The 17,037-nt window shown below is 64.5% G+C and overlaps 2 protein-coding genes across 2 annotated transcripts in view; both read left to right on the top strand.

Moving 5' to 3' along the window:
* Positions 1–17,037, top strand: part of LOC117641100 (spondin-2-like) — a 468,689-nt gene that overhangs the window by 132,590 nt on the left and 319,062 nt on the right. The window lies entirely within an intron of this gene.
* The window catches only part of LOC117641099 (netrin receptor UNC5C), a 119,129-nt gene that overhangs the window by 73,801 nt on the left and 28,291 nt on the right, over positions 1–17,037 (top strand). The window contains exons 3-5 of the mRNA XM_034378208.1: positions 1,134–1,187; positions 6,282–6,499; positions 8,098–8,308. Of these exons, the coding sequence (XP_034234099.1) occupies positions 1,134–1,187; positions 6,282–6,499; positions 8,098–8,308 (483 nt within the window). The remainder of the gene's footprint in view (positions 1–1,133; positions 1,188–6,281; positions 6,500–8,097; positions 8,309–17,037) is intronic.

Here is a 17,037-nt window from a genome sequence, read left to right as displayed (position 1 = left end):
CTTGGCAGTTGTGCCCTTACTCCGTCTGCATTGCCACCACGCTTTGGGTCCACGCGGGGGGGGGGGGGGGCTATAGAACTTTGTGGGCGCAGCCGGGCCGCGCAGCCGGGGCCCCGACGGCCTCTCCTCTCTCAATTGTGTCTCGGTCAATTTATTTTGCCTACTCTTCATTACGTGCCAGACGAAACGGACCGACGAGTCCGTTCTTTTGGCAGTGGCGCGGCGAGGGCCGTGCGGCCGCGCGGCGTCGGGCGGGAAATTCAAATTCCCGCGCGGCCTTGCGCGAGTGTGTGCGTTTGAGTATGACTTTTCTTCCTCCTTGTGAATAAACAAAAGCTCTCGCGGCCGGAAAAGTGCAGAGCTGGGGGCGGAAGGGAGGGGAAAAGAAAGATATGGTGAAGGGCCGAGGAGGGCAGAGGCTTTTGCTCACACACACATGCACACACACGCACACGCGTGCACACGTGCACACACACCCGCATCATAAACGCATGTCATACGGTCGCCTCTTGTTTTTGCCGGGCGCCCCGCCGCGTCCCGCCTGCCCCGCGATTCCGAAGGATTGTCCCGCCGCTCTGTCTCTCTCGCACCCCGGCGGGGACGCGCCATGAGTGCGACGGAGACGGAGCGACGACTCTCCGGAATCCGTCGGCCGCAGCAAGCAGCCCCGGTGCTGCTTTACGAGTCGCAGCCTCTTTTCGTTTTGTTTTCATTTTCTTTCCCTTCCCTTCCCTGCCTTTCTCGAGCGGACGATTTCCTGGTGTTTGAAATCGAAACCAGCCGGCCGGCCGCGGGCTGTTCTGGCCTCACGCTCTGGCTTGACGATCTGCCCGTGTCGCAGCGTGCAATCCATAACCTCACACACACGCTCACACACACTAACACACACACATACACACACACGCGCTCGCTCGCGTTGTTCCCCATTCTGGCGGGCGTGTCCGGGGCGGTAACGCACGGTAACGCACGTCGGCGCTCCTGCTGACTGCAGAAATACAGTCAGTGCATCGTATTGTGTGGCGAAGTGTTCGCATTATGCGTTATTACCGCCTGTTTGTGTGTGTTGGTGCGAGTGTGTGCGTGATTGTCTAGCCGGCGCGAATCTAACATGCCGCTGTCCTTGTTTGTTTCAGGTGGGTTGGTAGGCCTCGCGACCAACTCCGCGACGCACAGGAAGTTAGAGAATGGTGAGCTAGACGCCTCTCTTCGGCATGGTGTGGCTGCACTGTAGCTCTTGGTTGGTAGAGGTGCCAACCACTCGGCACCGCAAGTTTTTGGTCATTTTTTGGACGGTAGAGTATTTGAGGGAATTTTGGTTTGTGGATTTTTTTTTTTTGTGGCCCTGAGTGAGATCGGGGAACGGCTTGTCCAGGAGTAGTGGGTCCTGAGATGGCCTCGGTGGGAGGGGCGGCGCGGGGCGGAGAGGGTTTAGGGGTGGTAACGGCTCTCGGACGTGACCTGCGTAAGTTCGAGGGGGTAAAATACCCCGCCGGGGAGCGCCGCCGCGCCGCCGCCCAGTCTGGCCGCGCTCTGTTCCAGCGTTCCGGCGTGCCAGTGGACCATTGTAGGACAGGGCCGGGCTGTGCCGAGCAGCAGAGACTTGCCGACTTTGGAGAGTTGCAGTACATTCCGCAGTCTGCTTGCTAAACTTGGGATCAGGGATGTCCTGCGCCAATGTCGCAGTGCCTGGAGCCCACTCGCGGAGCCCACTCGCTGCTGGAGCACTGCGCTCGCCGTGGCGAGCTCCCCTGGAGGACTCGCGGCAAATTCGTCGCGACACAATTGTTTATCAACTCGAAGCTAGCCGGGCCGCGGGGCCCGCGGGGGGTAGAGCTGCGCGCGAGAAGTTTACCTGGCTGGGGCGTGACAAGTTTAAGCCGATTTCTTCTCATTAGAATCCTGCCGTTAGGTTGCCCGCGGGAGCCCTTAGCCTGCAGGGCCTCACCGGGGCCTGGCGGGGGCCTCGCAGGGCTCCATTTCGCAACTGTGTTTAATATGGGGCGCGGTGTCTCGCAGCCTCCCTAAGTGGCACTTCCTGACTGCTTTATACCGTCATTAAGCCCGTCTTGAAGGTGGAGGGAAGCCGCCGGCGCCGCCGCCGCCACGACGGCGACCCCACCTCGCCGCCGATCGCGGTGCCGCCGCCGCGACCTCGCGCAACCGCGGCCGCGTTGGGGCGCGGGTTCGACTCGCGGCGGGGGCGTTTCTTGGAAGGGTGCACCGGTCGGAATGGGGTCGGGCCGAGCCGATAGGCCGAGCGCGAATACCACCCGGGCGCAGTTAACGTGCTGCCCGTAGTCGTCGGCGTGCTCGCCGAGCCGGGGCGCCACCGGCGGCCTATCATCGCCCTGGAAACGGCTGCCGGCGTGCGTGTGTGTGAGTGTGTGTGTGTGAGAGTGAGAGAACAGTGGCGTAGAGTGGCTATCCACTGCTAACTCGGCCGTTGTGCGGCTGGCCGGGCTGCGGGGGTCCTGCAGCAGTCCTGAGTGGCGGCAATGGCACAGGCCGTCTGTCCGGCTGGCCGGCCGGCCGGCAGCCCGCAGTAGTTAGTGTTCCAAACTATTCACAAGTACTCAGCAGGAACGCGCTCGCGCCCTCCACAAGCAGACCGCTTTAATGGCCGTTGGGTAAATAGAGTCCTCGCCGATCCGCGCATGCGCCGCACAGTGGGCCAGAAGACCGGTGGAGGCGGCCGAAACTCTAGACGCGTTTTGAGCTCCAGAGTCGCTAGACAGGACGAGAAACGAACGTGTGACCCCACCAACGGATTCCTCGTTCGGAGAGCAGCCCACTGGTGGGATCACACGTTCGGTTCGAGTCCCATTCGGCGACTCTGGAGCTCAAAACGCGTCTAGAGTTTCGGCCGCCTCCACCGGTCTTCTGGCCCACTGTGCGCTGCAGCGGGGCCGAGAGAGTGTCGTGATTGGCGGCTTCGGCCCCGCGGCCCTTCGGCCGGCGCGCCGGGCTAAATCGGGCCGAAGGGCCGCGCGGCCGAAAAATGGCCAGGCGGAGAAGGGCGGCCAGATAAAATAAACGAATGCAATTTACAGTGGCCAGGTGTTGATTGCGAAAGGGGCGCGCTGCTGGCGCTGCCGGCGCTCTGGGCGGTGAGGGGCTGAAACAACAACGGGGGGCGCGTGGTCGCGGACGAGCAACGGCCGCTGAAAAGTGCACAGATTCCACCGTGTGTGTGTGTGTGTGTGTGTGTGTGTGTGTGTGTGTGTGCGTGTCCGTGTGATGCAGCCCAGGTGTCGGCGGCCATGTGCGCTCACTCACACACACACACTCACGCGCGTACAAGTTGTCGCGGTTTGGCGCGAACCAGGTGACATTGTGCGCGGCTTTACGGGCCGTTTGCGCGATGCAGCGCGCCGTGCACGCAGCACGCCGCGACCCACCGACCGCCACGGCGCGCCATGACACGTAAACGTTTTTATGTCGTCGATGTGGCCGTCGTCCCGGCGGGCCGGGCCCGTTCTGCAGGCTCGTAATAAGTGAGTTATTCTGTTTGTGGCGGGGACTTTGACGGGGTAAGTGTCGTGCCGGTGACGATGGCCGACGCGGCGGACGGACGGACAGGCGGACACCGAGGGAGTTTATTTTCCAATCACGCGCGCGACGCGAGGACCGCCCAGGCTCATCGACGCGCGTCCGAACAGTCCGAACCGCGCGGCCTCTCGCTCGCACTCCGCCCCGGGGCCGCGACTGGAGAGAGACGGAGAGAGGGACGGGCGGAGGTCGCCGCCGTGGCGCGCCGCGCCGCAGAGGGCCCGGACAGCCCCAACGCGGAACGAATCTCATTTGCTGGTGTAACCGTGTGGGCATGTGACATACTGTAGCCCCGCGGGGCGTGGCAGGGTGAAAGAGAGAGGGGGAATCGTCTCTCCGCGTCCAGGCCATGAGGCCCGACAGGCTGGTCGGCGGGCGGGTCGTCCCGGTCCTCGCGCAGGCCGCGGACAGGCCGCGCAGGCCGCCACCTTGGTGCTCGTCCATCGCCCCGCGCTCTCTGTTTCTGCCTTGTCTCATTACTCGCGCGGTCATAACGAAGGACGCACCCACGCGGAGCCGCCTTGAGGCTCGCCGCCACGCCACGCCTCGCCACGCCGCCGCGGCTGCTTTATGCATAGGAACGAAAAACTACGGCCTTTTCCCGTTTTGGAATCCATGCCTGTTAATGAGCGCGTTGGTTATTGATGCCGTCGTTCGTGCTTCGCGTTGTTGGCCCGCCGATTTTGGCGCGAAATCTAAGCCGCGTGTGAAACAGCAGTGCGCGGGGTGGGGCAGTGGCGGCGGCGGCAGCAGCGCGCTCCGCAAAGCAAATAAATGGAACGTGGCGTATCGCCGGCTGCCGGTTATTACCCCTCGACGCGATCCTTATGGCTGCCGATGGCGTCCGCGAGGATGTTATTGGTTCCGCGATGCGCCGTTCGCCTCGAGGGGGGCCTCCGTGGCCTCGACGGCCTCGACCGCCTCCACGGCGAGGCAGCAGCGGCCTGACTGGCCTGACCGCAGGGCCCCGGGGCCCCGAGGGGACCAGCCCCCCCCAGCCGGCTGGCCCACTGTGCCCCGACGCCCTGACGTCACCGCAAGCTCACTCGCAGGGGCTGCCCCGGGGTAATGATGTGGCGTATGAACAGCGGGGATGGTGTGTCCTGCTCGGCGGCCTTGTTGTCGGGGACCGCCACGGAGCGCCGAGATTGGCTGCGGCCCCAATCCGTCACGGGGTTTGTGACCGCCCCCCGGCAGCCCCGGCATGTAGACCGGGCCGGCTATTTCCGGCGCCCTCGGCTCTCGGTGCGCGCCGAGCGGCCGAGTTGTTGTGTCGTTGACGGCGTGGTGCCGGCCATGTCGTCGACGGCGTGGTGCCGGCCATGTCGTCGACGGCGTGGTGCAGACCATGTCGTCGACGGCGTGGTGCAGGCCATGTCGTCGACGGCGTGGTGCCGACCATGTCGTCGACGGCGTGGTGCAGGCCATGTCGTCGACGGCGTGGTGCCGACCATGTCGTCGACGGCGTGGTGCCGGCCATGTCGTCGACGGCGTGGTGCAGGCCATGTCGTCGACGGCGTGGTGCCGGCCATGTCGTCGACGGCGTGGTGCAGGCCATGTCGTCGACGGCGTGGTGCAGGCCATGTCGTCGACGGCGTGGTGCAGACCATGTCGTCGACGGCGTGGTGCAGGCCGCGCCGCTCGCTTTGACGCGCCGAAAAAGGGGGCGGCGTCGCTTCCCTCAATGCGTGTGATTATCTCAATGGGCTAATGGTGTGCCGCCGCTCTTCTGCGGGGGCCACTTGGTCCGTAAACTCGCGAAGTGGCGACGACGACGACGACGGCGTGCTGCTGCTGATGGAAGACGTCCTGTGCCCGCACCGCGCAGCGCGCCGCCGTGGCCCCCTTTCGGGCGTTTGCATAGTAGGGCCGCGCGCGAGAATGCCGCTCGCTTATCATTTCATCAGCAGCGAAATTTTGCTCGTTTTCGACAATTCCACCCTCGTCGGTTGGCGGGGCAGAGTGACCCATTTTTCGTGGCGTATGATGTGCGTGGGCCGCCGTGCCCGCGGTGACGCAGCGGGTATAAATCGAGCCGCGGACGCTAAGTGCCGCCGCGCCGCGGTACGCGGAAAGGAAAGAGAAATCACAGTCCAAAGTTCGTCTCAAGAAACCATCGAGTTTTCGGTGGACTTTCAATGTTGTTCTCCGGAGGCGGCGAGGGCGTTGACGTGTGAGGGCCCGGCGTGCATTCAATTAGGCGCGACAAATCCACAAATCCACATCGGCGAGACTTGATTGCCAGCGCCATCAAGTGCGCGTCCGCGACGTTTATCGCCGTGTTTCTCGTTGTTGTTGTTATTTGTTGCCGCGGAATACGTTCCGCGTCAGCGAGAGAAATGGAAATGCGGACAAAATATGGCGCCATTTTCTTGTTGTTAGTCTTTTTTGTTGTCGTTTCTTTTCGCATGATTGATGAGTAAAAGGTTTGAGAGAATCATTTTCTCGTGTTGCGTGCACCCTTACGTTGTCTTTTCCTGTATCGGCTGCCAAGTCGGCCTGTAACGTGTGCAGTAGTTTTGCCGCCTTGTAGTTTGCCTTGGAGTTTTATGTTCGTGGAGTGGGTTCGCGGGTATCTCCATGCGAGTAGTTACCAACTGGGAAAAAGTGTCGTTTGAATTATCACACCGTCCTTGGGGCTTACGACGTTGACCTCTTTGCGCGGGTTTTTGTTGTTGTTGTTGTTGTTTTTTTTCCAGTGGAGTGACGTCCCTTGCTTGCGCTTTTTCCAGACGACCTGACCGACGAGGAGGACTCCGTGGAGCGCGGTCGCGTCCAGGGCGGCGTCGGCGGCGCGCCGGGGGCGGTGCCGGGGGCGGCGGACGGCGAGCTGCTGCCGCCAATGCACGCCTCCTCGCACGACCCCCTGTTCCTGGAGGAGCCCCAGGACACCTTCGTCATCAAGAACGCCCACGCCACGCTGCGCTGCTCCGCCATCAACGCGCTCACGGTGAGAACATGCACTGCAAGCGGGCCGCGGGGTAGGGGTGGACGGCCAAAAGGCTGTCCCCGCTACAAACCCAGATTCGTGGGCGTATGAACCCGGTCTACCGAGAAAACCACTCCTCTCAGTAGGGACGCCCCGTCACGTGCTGGTGAATCACCGACATGACCGGGCGGGCCCGAAAGGCAGACGATCACTTGTGGTCCAGCCGTTAATCGCAATCGCAATCGCCTGCAGGGTAGGCTGGCCCGGGCGCGGCGCTGTCGACGGGACGGCCTGGCTCGGTGCCGCACGGCGCCGTGCTTCGCAGCGTGCTTCCGGACCCAGAGGGAAAGGGGGGGGGGACTTCGGGCAGGTCAACCTCCTTAGTACGCGGAAGCAGGGCGGGGCGGGCGGCCACTGTAATGGTTTTCCGCTGAAACTGGGCCGTAGCCCCCTGTGTGTGCGTGTGTGTGTGCGTGTATGTGTGCGCGCGCCGGGCCCGCCCCCTCATCCGTGCCCGACATCTCAGAACAGGACAAGGACAGCGCCGCCGCCTGTCTCTCGGAAGGGCCTGCGACACGTGAGTCGCCGTCATGTCACCGTTTCTGAGCGGCACTGCGGCTGTCTGAGACTGTTCGCGTCGGAAAAAAAAATTGCTATCAAACTCGAATTTTCAGCAAATTTTTGTTGTTGTTTTTTCGCCGTGTCTTTTGGGTGGACACGATGGCCTCTCTTCGGCCGGACTGCCTGAACGGGGTGGCGCGGGAGGAATGGGTTAGGGGTTGTTGCAGCGGCCCGGGAATTCGGCTAATTAAGCCGTGTTGATTGGCGCTCTCTCTCTCTCTCTCTCTCTCTCTCTCTCTCTCTCTCTCTCTCTCTCTCTCTCTCTCTCTCTCTCTCTCTCTCTCTCTCCCTTTCCCCACCCCTCTCCCTCTCGCTCTCTCGCGCCCCGACAATCGCGAGCGGCGGCAGCAGGTACATGACGGCCTGCTCCGCCTGCTCCCTGGCTTTTGCAATGCAATCAATTGCACCGCTGCCTTCCTCCCCTCCGCCGTTCCCGGAACGACCCTTGGCTGCACTTGGCGGGGCGGGGCTGGCACACTGGTCGAGAGGGCCGCCTATCTCTAATTATCCGGCACTATTACCCGCGCTATCGGCCGATGTGAGTCGGTTACTGCGCCTCGCGAGGCGCGCTGTGTGTGGTTTTGTTTTGGCTAGCGAAGCGCCCCAAGAAAATGAGTTCCGGAAGAAGCGCGGAATGGCCCGGGGAACTGTCGTGTTATCGCAGCGGGGTCGTCCGACGGGCACTCCTTCTCCTTCTGGCGGCTATCTCGGCGCCGCGCAGTGCGCCAAGACCGGTGGAGGCGGTCAAAATCCCGGGCGGGTTTTCAGCTCCAGAGTCGCTAAATGGGGCTGGAGCCGAACGTGTGACCCCACCAATGGATTGCTCTCCGAACGAGGAATCCGTTGGTGGGGTCACACGTTCGGTTCGAGTCCTGTTTAGCGACTCTACAGCTCAAAACGCGTCCGGGATTTTGACCGCTCCCACCGGTCTCCTGGACCACTGTGCGCCGCCGCCACGCTGGCCCAGCCACTGACCCTCCGGCCCTCCCTGCTTGCAGGTGTACTTCAAGTGCTCCAACGCGGCCAAGGCGACGTCCCACCAGCAGGAGTTCGTGGACCCGCATGACGGCGTCCGCCACGTGGAGGCCTCCGTCAACGTGACCCGGCAGGACGTGGAGGAGTTCTTCGGCGACAAGTACACGTGCACGTGCCTGGCCTGGTCGTCGCGTGGCAAGATCCGCTCCCGGCCCGCCACCGTCCAGTACGCCTGTGAGTACCCCTTTCTCTTTGTTTATGCCTTTCGAACCAACCGCGCCCTCGGACTGTTATTGGCGGCTTAGTGCTCGCGTGCACTGTAAGCGGATGACACCGAGGAGCCACGCTAAGACGCGCCGTCATTGTTGCTGGCTGCCACACGTGTTATCCCCGGGTTCGAATCCCGTTACCGTACGTAAGGCCCTGCCTGATGAATCGCCCCGGACTTCTAATGTGCCCGGGGGTTTATCGTGGGCCTGTAAGCTGGGAGGGTACCTCACGAACCATCAAGGAGTTCGAATTTTTTTTTTGTTGGTGGTGGTGGGGATTTGTTTTGTTGGTCCACGGAGCTCTCGATACCCGTCGGAGCGAATCGGGCGAGGCGTGGCGCGGCGCGTCGAGGAGGGCGTCGTCGCGAAGGGCGTCGTCGCGAAGGGCGTCGTCGGGGTCGTCGAGGCGCCAAGGCCGCGCCAAACACAGGGAGCTGCGTGTCGGGATTACTCGCCCGTACAATGGCCGTCCGATCGGCGCTGCCGAGCCGCTGAGCCCTCGGCGCGCTCGTGAACGGTAGTCGCGGAAGCGGAGCGGAGGGGAGGGGAGGGGAGTCGTTGACATAATGACGCGTCGGCCGAGCCTCGCTGGCAAATCGCTGAGCGACAGGAAAATAGCCCAGCACGGCACGGCGTGGAGCGACCATCGGATTTATTGTTTACAGACGGCTTCCTCCTTGAGTCCTTGGCGCGACCTGCCCGAGGCTAGGTCCTGCCTGTCCTGCCGCCTCGGGCGATCTGGCTGGACGCGCCGCGTGGCAGGCTGGGTGGGGTGCTTGTCGCTGCGAGTGGGGTGGGGCCCCACACCACCACCACCCCGGACCGAGGACCAGCCACCAGCCCCCGGCAGCAGACCGCAAAGATATCAATGCGCATAAATACGGTTTACGACGAGAGTCTGGCCGAAACTTTGGAATTGAAAGAGGAACGGATTGCCGTGGCGTGGCGTGGCCGCCTTGGTGGAGAACGAGAGCCTCCCCCTTGCCTGCTGCTGCTGGTCCTCGGCCTCCCTTCACTCGCTAACGGCCGCTTTGGCTCGCTTTAGCTCGCCGCGGCTCGAGTGGCGTCCCTCCCTCCTTCTTGTCGAGCAGCAGCGGTAATGCCGCGCGAGGGATGGACGTCGAGGTCCTCGCCCTTCCGCCCCATTGGCGCCGTGCTCCTGGTCTGGGCAGCGAGGCGGTGCAGCAGCGCCCCGGTGCCCCGAAGCAGAGCGGCAGCAAGATAATGAAATGCAATCCGGCCGGGGCCCCACGGCCCCTCGGCCCCACGGCCCCTCGGCCCCACGGCCCCTCGGCCCCACGGCCCCACGGGTACGACTTCCTGGCTGCGCGCTGCTGCCGCTGCAGCGCCCCTCGGCCGGGGCGCGGGCCCCAAGGCAGGCCCGGCCACCCCAATCCCCATTCGGCGCCCCAGCTGCCTCCTCCGCCCCGTCCGCCCCGTCCGCGGGACTGAGGCCGTCGAAGTCGAAGGGGAGGGGGAGGCCGGCGGCGTGCCGACGGCGTGCCGCCCTGGACAAGAAGTTCCAGAGTCACGTTAGCGACGCGGACGTCCCTCTCCTCGGCCAGAAAGTAACTTGAAATGAGAATCGGGGCTGCTGCTGCACTGTTTCACTGCTTCACTGTTTCGCGCCGAAGGAGGCGGCCTCCCTATCACCGCCTCCAAGTTATCGGGCAGCTGGCTCGGCGTCGAGCTGGCGGAGCAGGGCGTTAGTTCCATCGGACACCCCCGCTGGGATGCTGGTACGGAGTGCGCCTTGGGGTACGCCGGGCGACGACCCTGGCTGGTGCAGGCTGGAGGCGAGGGTTGGCGCGGGTACCTCTGGAGCGGCGTGGCGCGGAGCACCTCTTCAATATCCCATCAATCTTTGTCTCCGCGGCGCGCCGGCGCCGTTTTAGGCGCTTTTTGTTATTTTCTCGCTGCGACGTGTTTGTTTGCTGATGACGAAGGTTTTACCGGAAAGGGTTTTCGCCTCCACCCCCATCCCTCCCCTCCCCGCGCGGCGGATGTTACACCTAGCGGGCCCGGGGGGCGGAAATAATAAACAGGAAGGAGATAAAAACAATTGGGATTTCAGGAGCACGCGCGCATACGCGATTCGGCGCGGAAAAGAGAGAGAACAGGCCGCGGCGTGGTCGCAAGGATTACGTCGGTAAAGCCTTCGCCGCCCCCGCGCCGCCCCCGCGCCGCCCCCGCGGTGGCACTTTTGTTTTATTTTCTATTATCATTATTTTCGCCGCCGTTTCCTCGTCTTTTTTCCGTTTTCTTTTTGTTTTTTCGCGGCCCTGCACCCTGCTGTCGGCCTGCCCCCTTGCATCCCCCGGAACTCCGTGGCCATTCCGCTTCGCTCGGTTCGCTAAAGAGCGCTCGGCCGGCAGCGGCCGGCATCCCCACCGGATTTGCCGAGTGTTGTGTTTATTACGATTCCCCAGTGCGCGTGCATGCGCGTATGTGGGCGTATGTGTGCGAGTGTGTGCGTACGGTGAAAATTACGAGCGCACACCTGTAATGCTCTCTCTGCTTGCTTACCCAGGCCGGCGGCAAAACCAGCGATGACGACGCGTCCTCTCGCCAAGTTCCAGTGCCATTACCGTATTGCATAATCGGATCGTCGCGGACGTTTTGTTATTCCAACACAAACTCTTCCCCCTTCCCCGCCCCTACAACTCTCTAACTTTCTATGCGTTGCTGGTGGCATATTTTTTCCACCGCCAGCCTTCTTCGTCGTCTTCTGTCCTCCTCGGTGTGCTCAACCGTGCGAGCGTGGCGTCGGCGCCGTCAGAATCCGATTTAAATATTTTGTCACGAGAGATGCTCTAGCAGTGGCGCGGCGGCAGCGGCGGTGGCTCGCCTCCCTCCGCCGGGCCTTCTGCACAGCCGTGGCACGGCCATGGTAACAGCCACACCCCCGGCCCCGCACCCCGCGCACGAGTTTTACGATCGCTTTCGCGCTGTAGTATGGATGTGTATACAGGACGCTGCATAAACTCGAGCTCATCACCGAATGTGCCAAGGCCATCGCTTTACGGCGTGGGTGTGCGTTTGTGGGGCGAGATACGCCCCCGCGGAGGGGGGGGGGGGGTGTCAGTGCGGCCTGTAGTATGCACGCGGCCCGGCGGACGCAAAGAGCGATTTGTGTGGCACCTGAGGGGTGGTGGCCGCGCCGGGCCGCGCGGCACTTAGGCCCTTACATTCTGCACCAGCTGCAGCCCGAAACAAATGGCACCTCTGCGGGTGACTGCGGGGCTGGAGCCTGCTGGAGCCAGCCTGGCACACTGTTGGCGCGGCCCGGACGGCTTTGCGGCCCACGGTCTTACACACTGCCGCAGCGCCGCTGCTTCGCGGCTTCCCCCCGGAGACGCGCCATCTTTCGCACAGAGGGAGTCTTGGCCCCCCGACGTGTACAAAGCACCGCGGGGAACCGGGCGAGCGGCCTCGGGGGCCCTGCCGAGGCCCCGCGGGGCCGGGGGGCCTCGCCGCCTGTTTGTCAAATCTGGGGGGAATGGGGAATTTACGGCTTGTTTCGTATTTGGGTCGGCACGCTGCGCACGACGCTGATAAGGCGGTGTTCTCCGAATCAATCGCGGCGCGGCGGAGACACGCGTGCGATAAGCGTGCGCCTTAATCCCGGACACGGCGCGCCGGGCACGCCACGCCGGGCACGCGTGCCTACACCGCGCGGCGCCCCGCTCGAGTGCTGACTGGCTCGGCTCGGCGGCTCGGCCAGGTGCCGGGCGGCCCGAACGCACGCCGTGTTTGCTGTACCAACAAACCCTTATCGAATCTCCTCGCGTCCCCCTCCCCTCCCACAACGCCCAGCCTCCTCCCCTGCAGCCCGCCAGCCCCGCCACCGCGGCACGCAGGGCATGTACGTGTAATAAAGTCTCAAAATATGAGAAGTCATTTTTGCGTTTTTTATTTCTCGAGTGGAGGGCGTACGTGCGGCGGGCGAGGCGGGCGGTGCTCCGGCAGCATGGCATTCATGAAGGGGGCGGTGCACGGTTCATCCATTCTCCAGCGGGGGGCGCGATGGGATGGGCTCCTGGCCTGGCAGCCTGGCCTCCCCGACGGGGTCCTGGCCCTCGCCAAGGTCACGGATCGGTCGCCGGCTGCGGACGCTTTTACGCGGCAGTGCGTTTTGCTGCGCGGACGTGCCGGCCGCCCTGGGAGTGCCGAGACTCCGAGACGGCGCACCGCTTGCCTCGCCTTTACTGCCTCCCACAGCCTTAGCCGGCCACTGCCGCGTAGACCTTTGCCTTTTCCAAAGATTTGCATGTTGTGCGCGCGGATCCTGGAAACGCCAAGCCCCGTCCAGCGTCCAGCCCCGCGACGTGGCCGTTGTTGATGGAGCCGACGGACAACTCTTTCCCCCGCCGCTGCTGCTGGCCAAACAGCCGGCGAGTCGCGCCATGTGGCTAGGCCAACACGGCCGCTTTGTAAACACAAATACGAGACTGTCAGGCCACCGGGCCGTCAGGTGGTGGTGCGCGGGGTCGCGGCCCGCCCCTGCTCCGCGGCTCCGCGGCTCACAGTGGGCCAGCGAAGCAGGCCGCCCTGCAGCACCCTCTCGGCCGCGGCTCCAGCGCGCGCCGCTCGACCCGGTGACCCACATGGCGTGCATGCTCACGTGTGCAAGGGTCGCTCTCGACCTCCTCGACGCGGTGGCGGCGCGGTGGCGGCGCCCCTCGTATTTTTCCGCCCTGTTGGGCCGAGACGAATAGGGCTGCTGGAGCCGCGGCAGCCGCGCTGGAGCGGGCCTGGAGAGGCTGGAGAGGGCGAAGGGTGGGGGCGTTTGGCGCACGCGTCGCCCCGCGTTCGCACCGCCTTGCGTGGCGGCCGATTCCTTCTGCCGATTCGGTCCTGGTGACGTCATCGGCACAGTCACGGCCTCGGTGACGATGATGACCAAGACGGAGGAACGCGACGTTTCGTTTCACGCCCCTGGCAGGCGACAGTGTATGATGACGAGACGCTGCGTGAGTGTGTGGAGTGCCCCCTCCCTCCCTCTCCTCCCCGCCGAGCCGGCCGGCCGGCCGCACCCCTTTCCCTTCCCTTCCTCCCAGATTTATACCCCACCGCAGGCGTGCCCCGCGTTTTATATCACTCTCACCCGTTGTTATAAACGGCGGCAAAATTATGGCGCGCATTATGGAAATTGGTGCACAGAGAAAAGGCGAGCGGAGAGAGGGGGGGGGGCAGCAGTGTCGTGTGTCGTGCAGCAACGTCCGCGCGCGGCGTCGCCCCGCCCCGCCCCGCCCCGGTCTCTTCATTTCCGGCGCGGCGATTACGTCCGCGTGGCACCAGGGGCGTACCGTGGGGCGTTCCGTGGGGCGTTCCGTGGGGCGTTCCGTGGGGCGTTCCCTCTCGGCGTTGCTCACGGCCAGGTGAGATTAATTCATTCCGCGCGGCTCGCTGTGGCGAGGCGGCGAAGCGGCCGGGCGGTTTGCGACCCGAGAGTGGCGCTGTTATTGCCCGGCCGAGTCACCCCGCCCGGCCCGGCGAGATGAGGGGTTTTCGGCCGGAAAAGCGGCAGCAGGCGGCGGGGTATCTCCCCTGTGTGTGTGAATAAATCGGGCGCGCTGCGTCTGTGTGCGCGGCGTTCGCGCTAAAGCGTGAGAAAAGCAATAATATCGCGCGATAGCTCCCGCTTCCCCCTTCCCCCTTGCCGCTGTTGTGGTGATATGGTCTCTCATATGCGTTATGCGTACCGTACCCCGTTTGTCGACCGCGTCAGCCCCCTGGCTTTCATCCCCCCCGGTGTGCTGAGCTGCCGCCCACACATTGGCACACACACACACGCACGCACAGCCACTCACACACACAGACAGGCGACGCGCACCGACCGATAAACACGCAGCCGCCTAATCCGCCAAACTGCATTCACGCCGTCCCGGCCGTCCCGCTGCTCGGCTGCTCGCTGTCTGCTGTGCTGCCCGGGGCTGTGTGTCGACGTGGACGTCCATCCGTTTGACGGCGGCAGGGCACTCATCTCTCGCCGGGGTGGGTGTGGCGGCTGGTGGCGAAAAGCCGCCCGCTGCCTCTGGAGCTGGAAGCGGTTTCTGTGCCTGCCCTCCAGGCCGGGGTGCTCCGCGGCCACCACCAGCACCACCTCGGGGCGAAGCAGGAGCAGGCCGGCGAGAGTTCGCACTCGCCTGCCCTTGTGAACACGCGCCCCGCGGCCGTGTCCTGCAAGTCCTGGCGGTCGAACAGGCCGTGGTGGGAGCGGCGCCCGGTCGTAGCTTGTGCGTAGCCGCGACGGGGACAACGATGTTGCGTTAGGCGGACACGGTGCGCGCGAGGCACTCACACAAACACACGCCCTCTCTCTCACACACACACACGGCGTGGATGTATGTTTGACGCGCGAGTGACGCCTGGCTGCCAGATGGGTCCGCCTGACTGACTGGCTGGCTTCTAGGTTCGTCGTCCCTCGGGGCATCCCTGGAGACTCCCTTCCTCACCGGGCGACGCTCCGCGACGTCGCCTGCGTCGTCTGCGTCGCCTCCCCTCCCCCGAGTGCCCCGGTGCGAAATGCCAGCGTTTTATGCGAACCTGGCCGCACGACGCGCGGCGACGCAACAGGCAAGCGATGCGACTCGGGTCGTACGGCCTGGCATTTCAGTCATGACGTGCGAACGGCCGGGCCGTCCCTTCGCCGCGCCCTGCCTTTCACTTTCGAGAGGAGAAGTGACACGTATTACCCCGGCAGTGACGCGGCGCGAGGCGACCGTCACGTGCTTGTCCGGCTGCACCTTGACCTCGGCGACGACGTGGACGCGGACGTGCCGCCCCCCGCCAGGCGATTCACGGCGGCCGGATTCAATGACGGCGTCCTGGCGCTGCTCCGGGACAAGGCGGGCAAGGACGTCGCCCGCGGCCCGCGGCGCCCGAATTCGTTCCGCGGCGGTGGTCGGAAGAACGCGCGGCGTCGCGGCGAGGGGGGCCTTGGTGGGGCGGGGCGCGGCGCGCGGTACTTTAGGGTCATCAAGGGTTTTTGCCCCTGCATGGCGGCGGCCCTGGCGGGGCTGGCGGGGCTGGCAGCCCCCACGCACCCTAATGGCATCGTTGCTGCCAGCCCCGCCAGCCCCGCCGCACCGCGAGCACCGCGATCTGCAGCAACAAGCGAAGCAGTGACTGGCGGCGTCCCTTGACGACGTGCTCCGCGCGCCGGGTGATGAGACCGCCTCCCCCGAGGCGGCCAAGGCCAGCGCCAGCACGGCCAGCGCGGAGTCAGGTGCGCGGCGCTGTGATTTAATCACGTTTGCCTTGGACATCCCGTCCGGGCCACCCCTACCCCGGCTGCGGCAGCTGCGGCTCCGGTTCATCAGTGCCGGTGGCGGCAGGCGGGTGGAGCCCGAGACCGTACCCTCGGCCTAGCACCGGAGGTGCGCGTCGGGCACCTTTCGCGTACCGCGTGGCGGCCTGGCGGTCTCGGTGAGGGGTGAGAGGCGGGGCTGGGGCTCGGCCCGGAATATGAATCCGGTGTTTACACTCCCCCGCGGCCCGCCGGCCCGCCCGGCCCGGTGAGCGGGGCTGCCGGCATGGCACGGAGGCGCCTCCAGGGACTCATAACAACACGAGGAGCCCTGTCAGTCGTAACATTAGCAGACTGCGCGCCATGTGCTGCCGGTGCTGCCGGTTCAGCCCCTGACGCGCTCCTCTCTCCGGCACTGTGTGACCTTGGCGCCGTGTTCCCGCTGCAATTCATACTCTTTTTCTGTTTGGGCCGCGACGCCGCCCCCGCGCCCCCACTGGCATTTTTCCTGCGCCTGCGTTATTTACACCACGTTTATACTTTCGCCTTGTCTTCTGTGTGTATCATTTCCTCCTCGGTGCTCCGTGCCTGTCTGTCTGTCTGTCTGTCTGCCTGTCCGCTCGCCCCGCGCTGCACTGCCGCTGCGCGCACTTACCGGAATAGCTCCAGGGGCATTACAGAGCCGCCCTAAACGCACAATTCGCGGTCGAGCTCCTAACTGGAAGGACCTTGTTGCTCCGAGCCCGTCCGCGTTATCTGTAATGGTACCTCCCCCCTCCCCTCTCCAGCCGTACGGATGTCGCTGGAGTCTCATTTCGGGCGCGTTATCTGCCACTCAGCCTCTGCACCGCCCGCCTCGGCCCGCCCCCGCGCCTGGAAATCCTCTCTCCCTCTCTCTCTTTCTCCAGTGGCTCGCCTTCCCGGCGAATGGCCTCGCGGAATTGGGTCGACGTGATGCTCTCTTCCTGCCCGTCGTGCCGCAGTACCGCCGACGCCGACCTGCCCCTGACTCTATCAGGGACTCTGTCGGCCGGCCGAGCCGACCCGAACTGACCCGAACCGACCCGACCCGAACCGACCCGAACCGGCCTCAAGAGGCAGGCGAGGCGAGTGGCGCGGCGAAAAAACGCGTCTCCTTTTCTTGCGACGGCTCGCTGTGGCGGCTACATGCGCGTGCAGGTGCGCCCGACACGCCGAGGACGACGCCGTGCACTCGACGTCGTCGACGCCGTCCTCGCCGGCGCCGGCGGCATTTATCAAAATGTTTTGACGGCCGCCTCGGAGTCCCGTCCCAGCCGGGGCCCGCTGCGCGCCGCGCGACACACTCAGCCAGATATGTAGTATGTTGGTTTTGGTTTCGACTCGCGATGGCGCGGTGGGGGCGGAGGGGGAGCGGGCCCCGCTGCGCGAGACCACAACACACTTAGCGCCCCTCCCTCGCG

The sequence above is a fragment of the Thrips palmi genome, unplaced genomic scaffold, assembly GCF_012932325.1.
Source record: "Thrips palmi isolate BJ-2018 unplaced genomic scaffold, TpBJ-2018v1 HiC_scaffold_15, whole genome shotgun sequence".
NCBI classification, from domain to species: Eukaryota; Metazoa; Arthropoda; class Insecta; order Thysanoptera; family Thripidae; genus Thrips; species Thrips palmi.
Note: the sequence above shows the minus strand (reverse complement) of the source record. Positions and strands in the feature narration are given on the sequence as shown.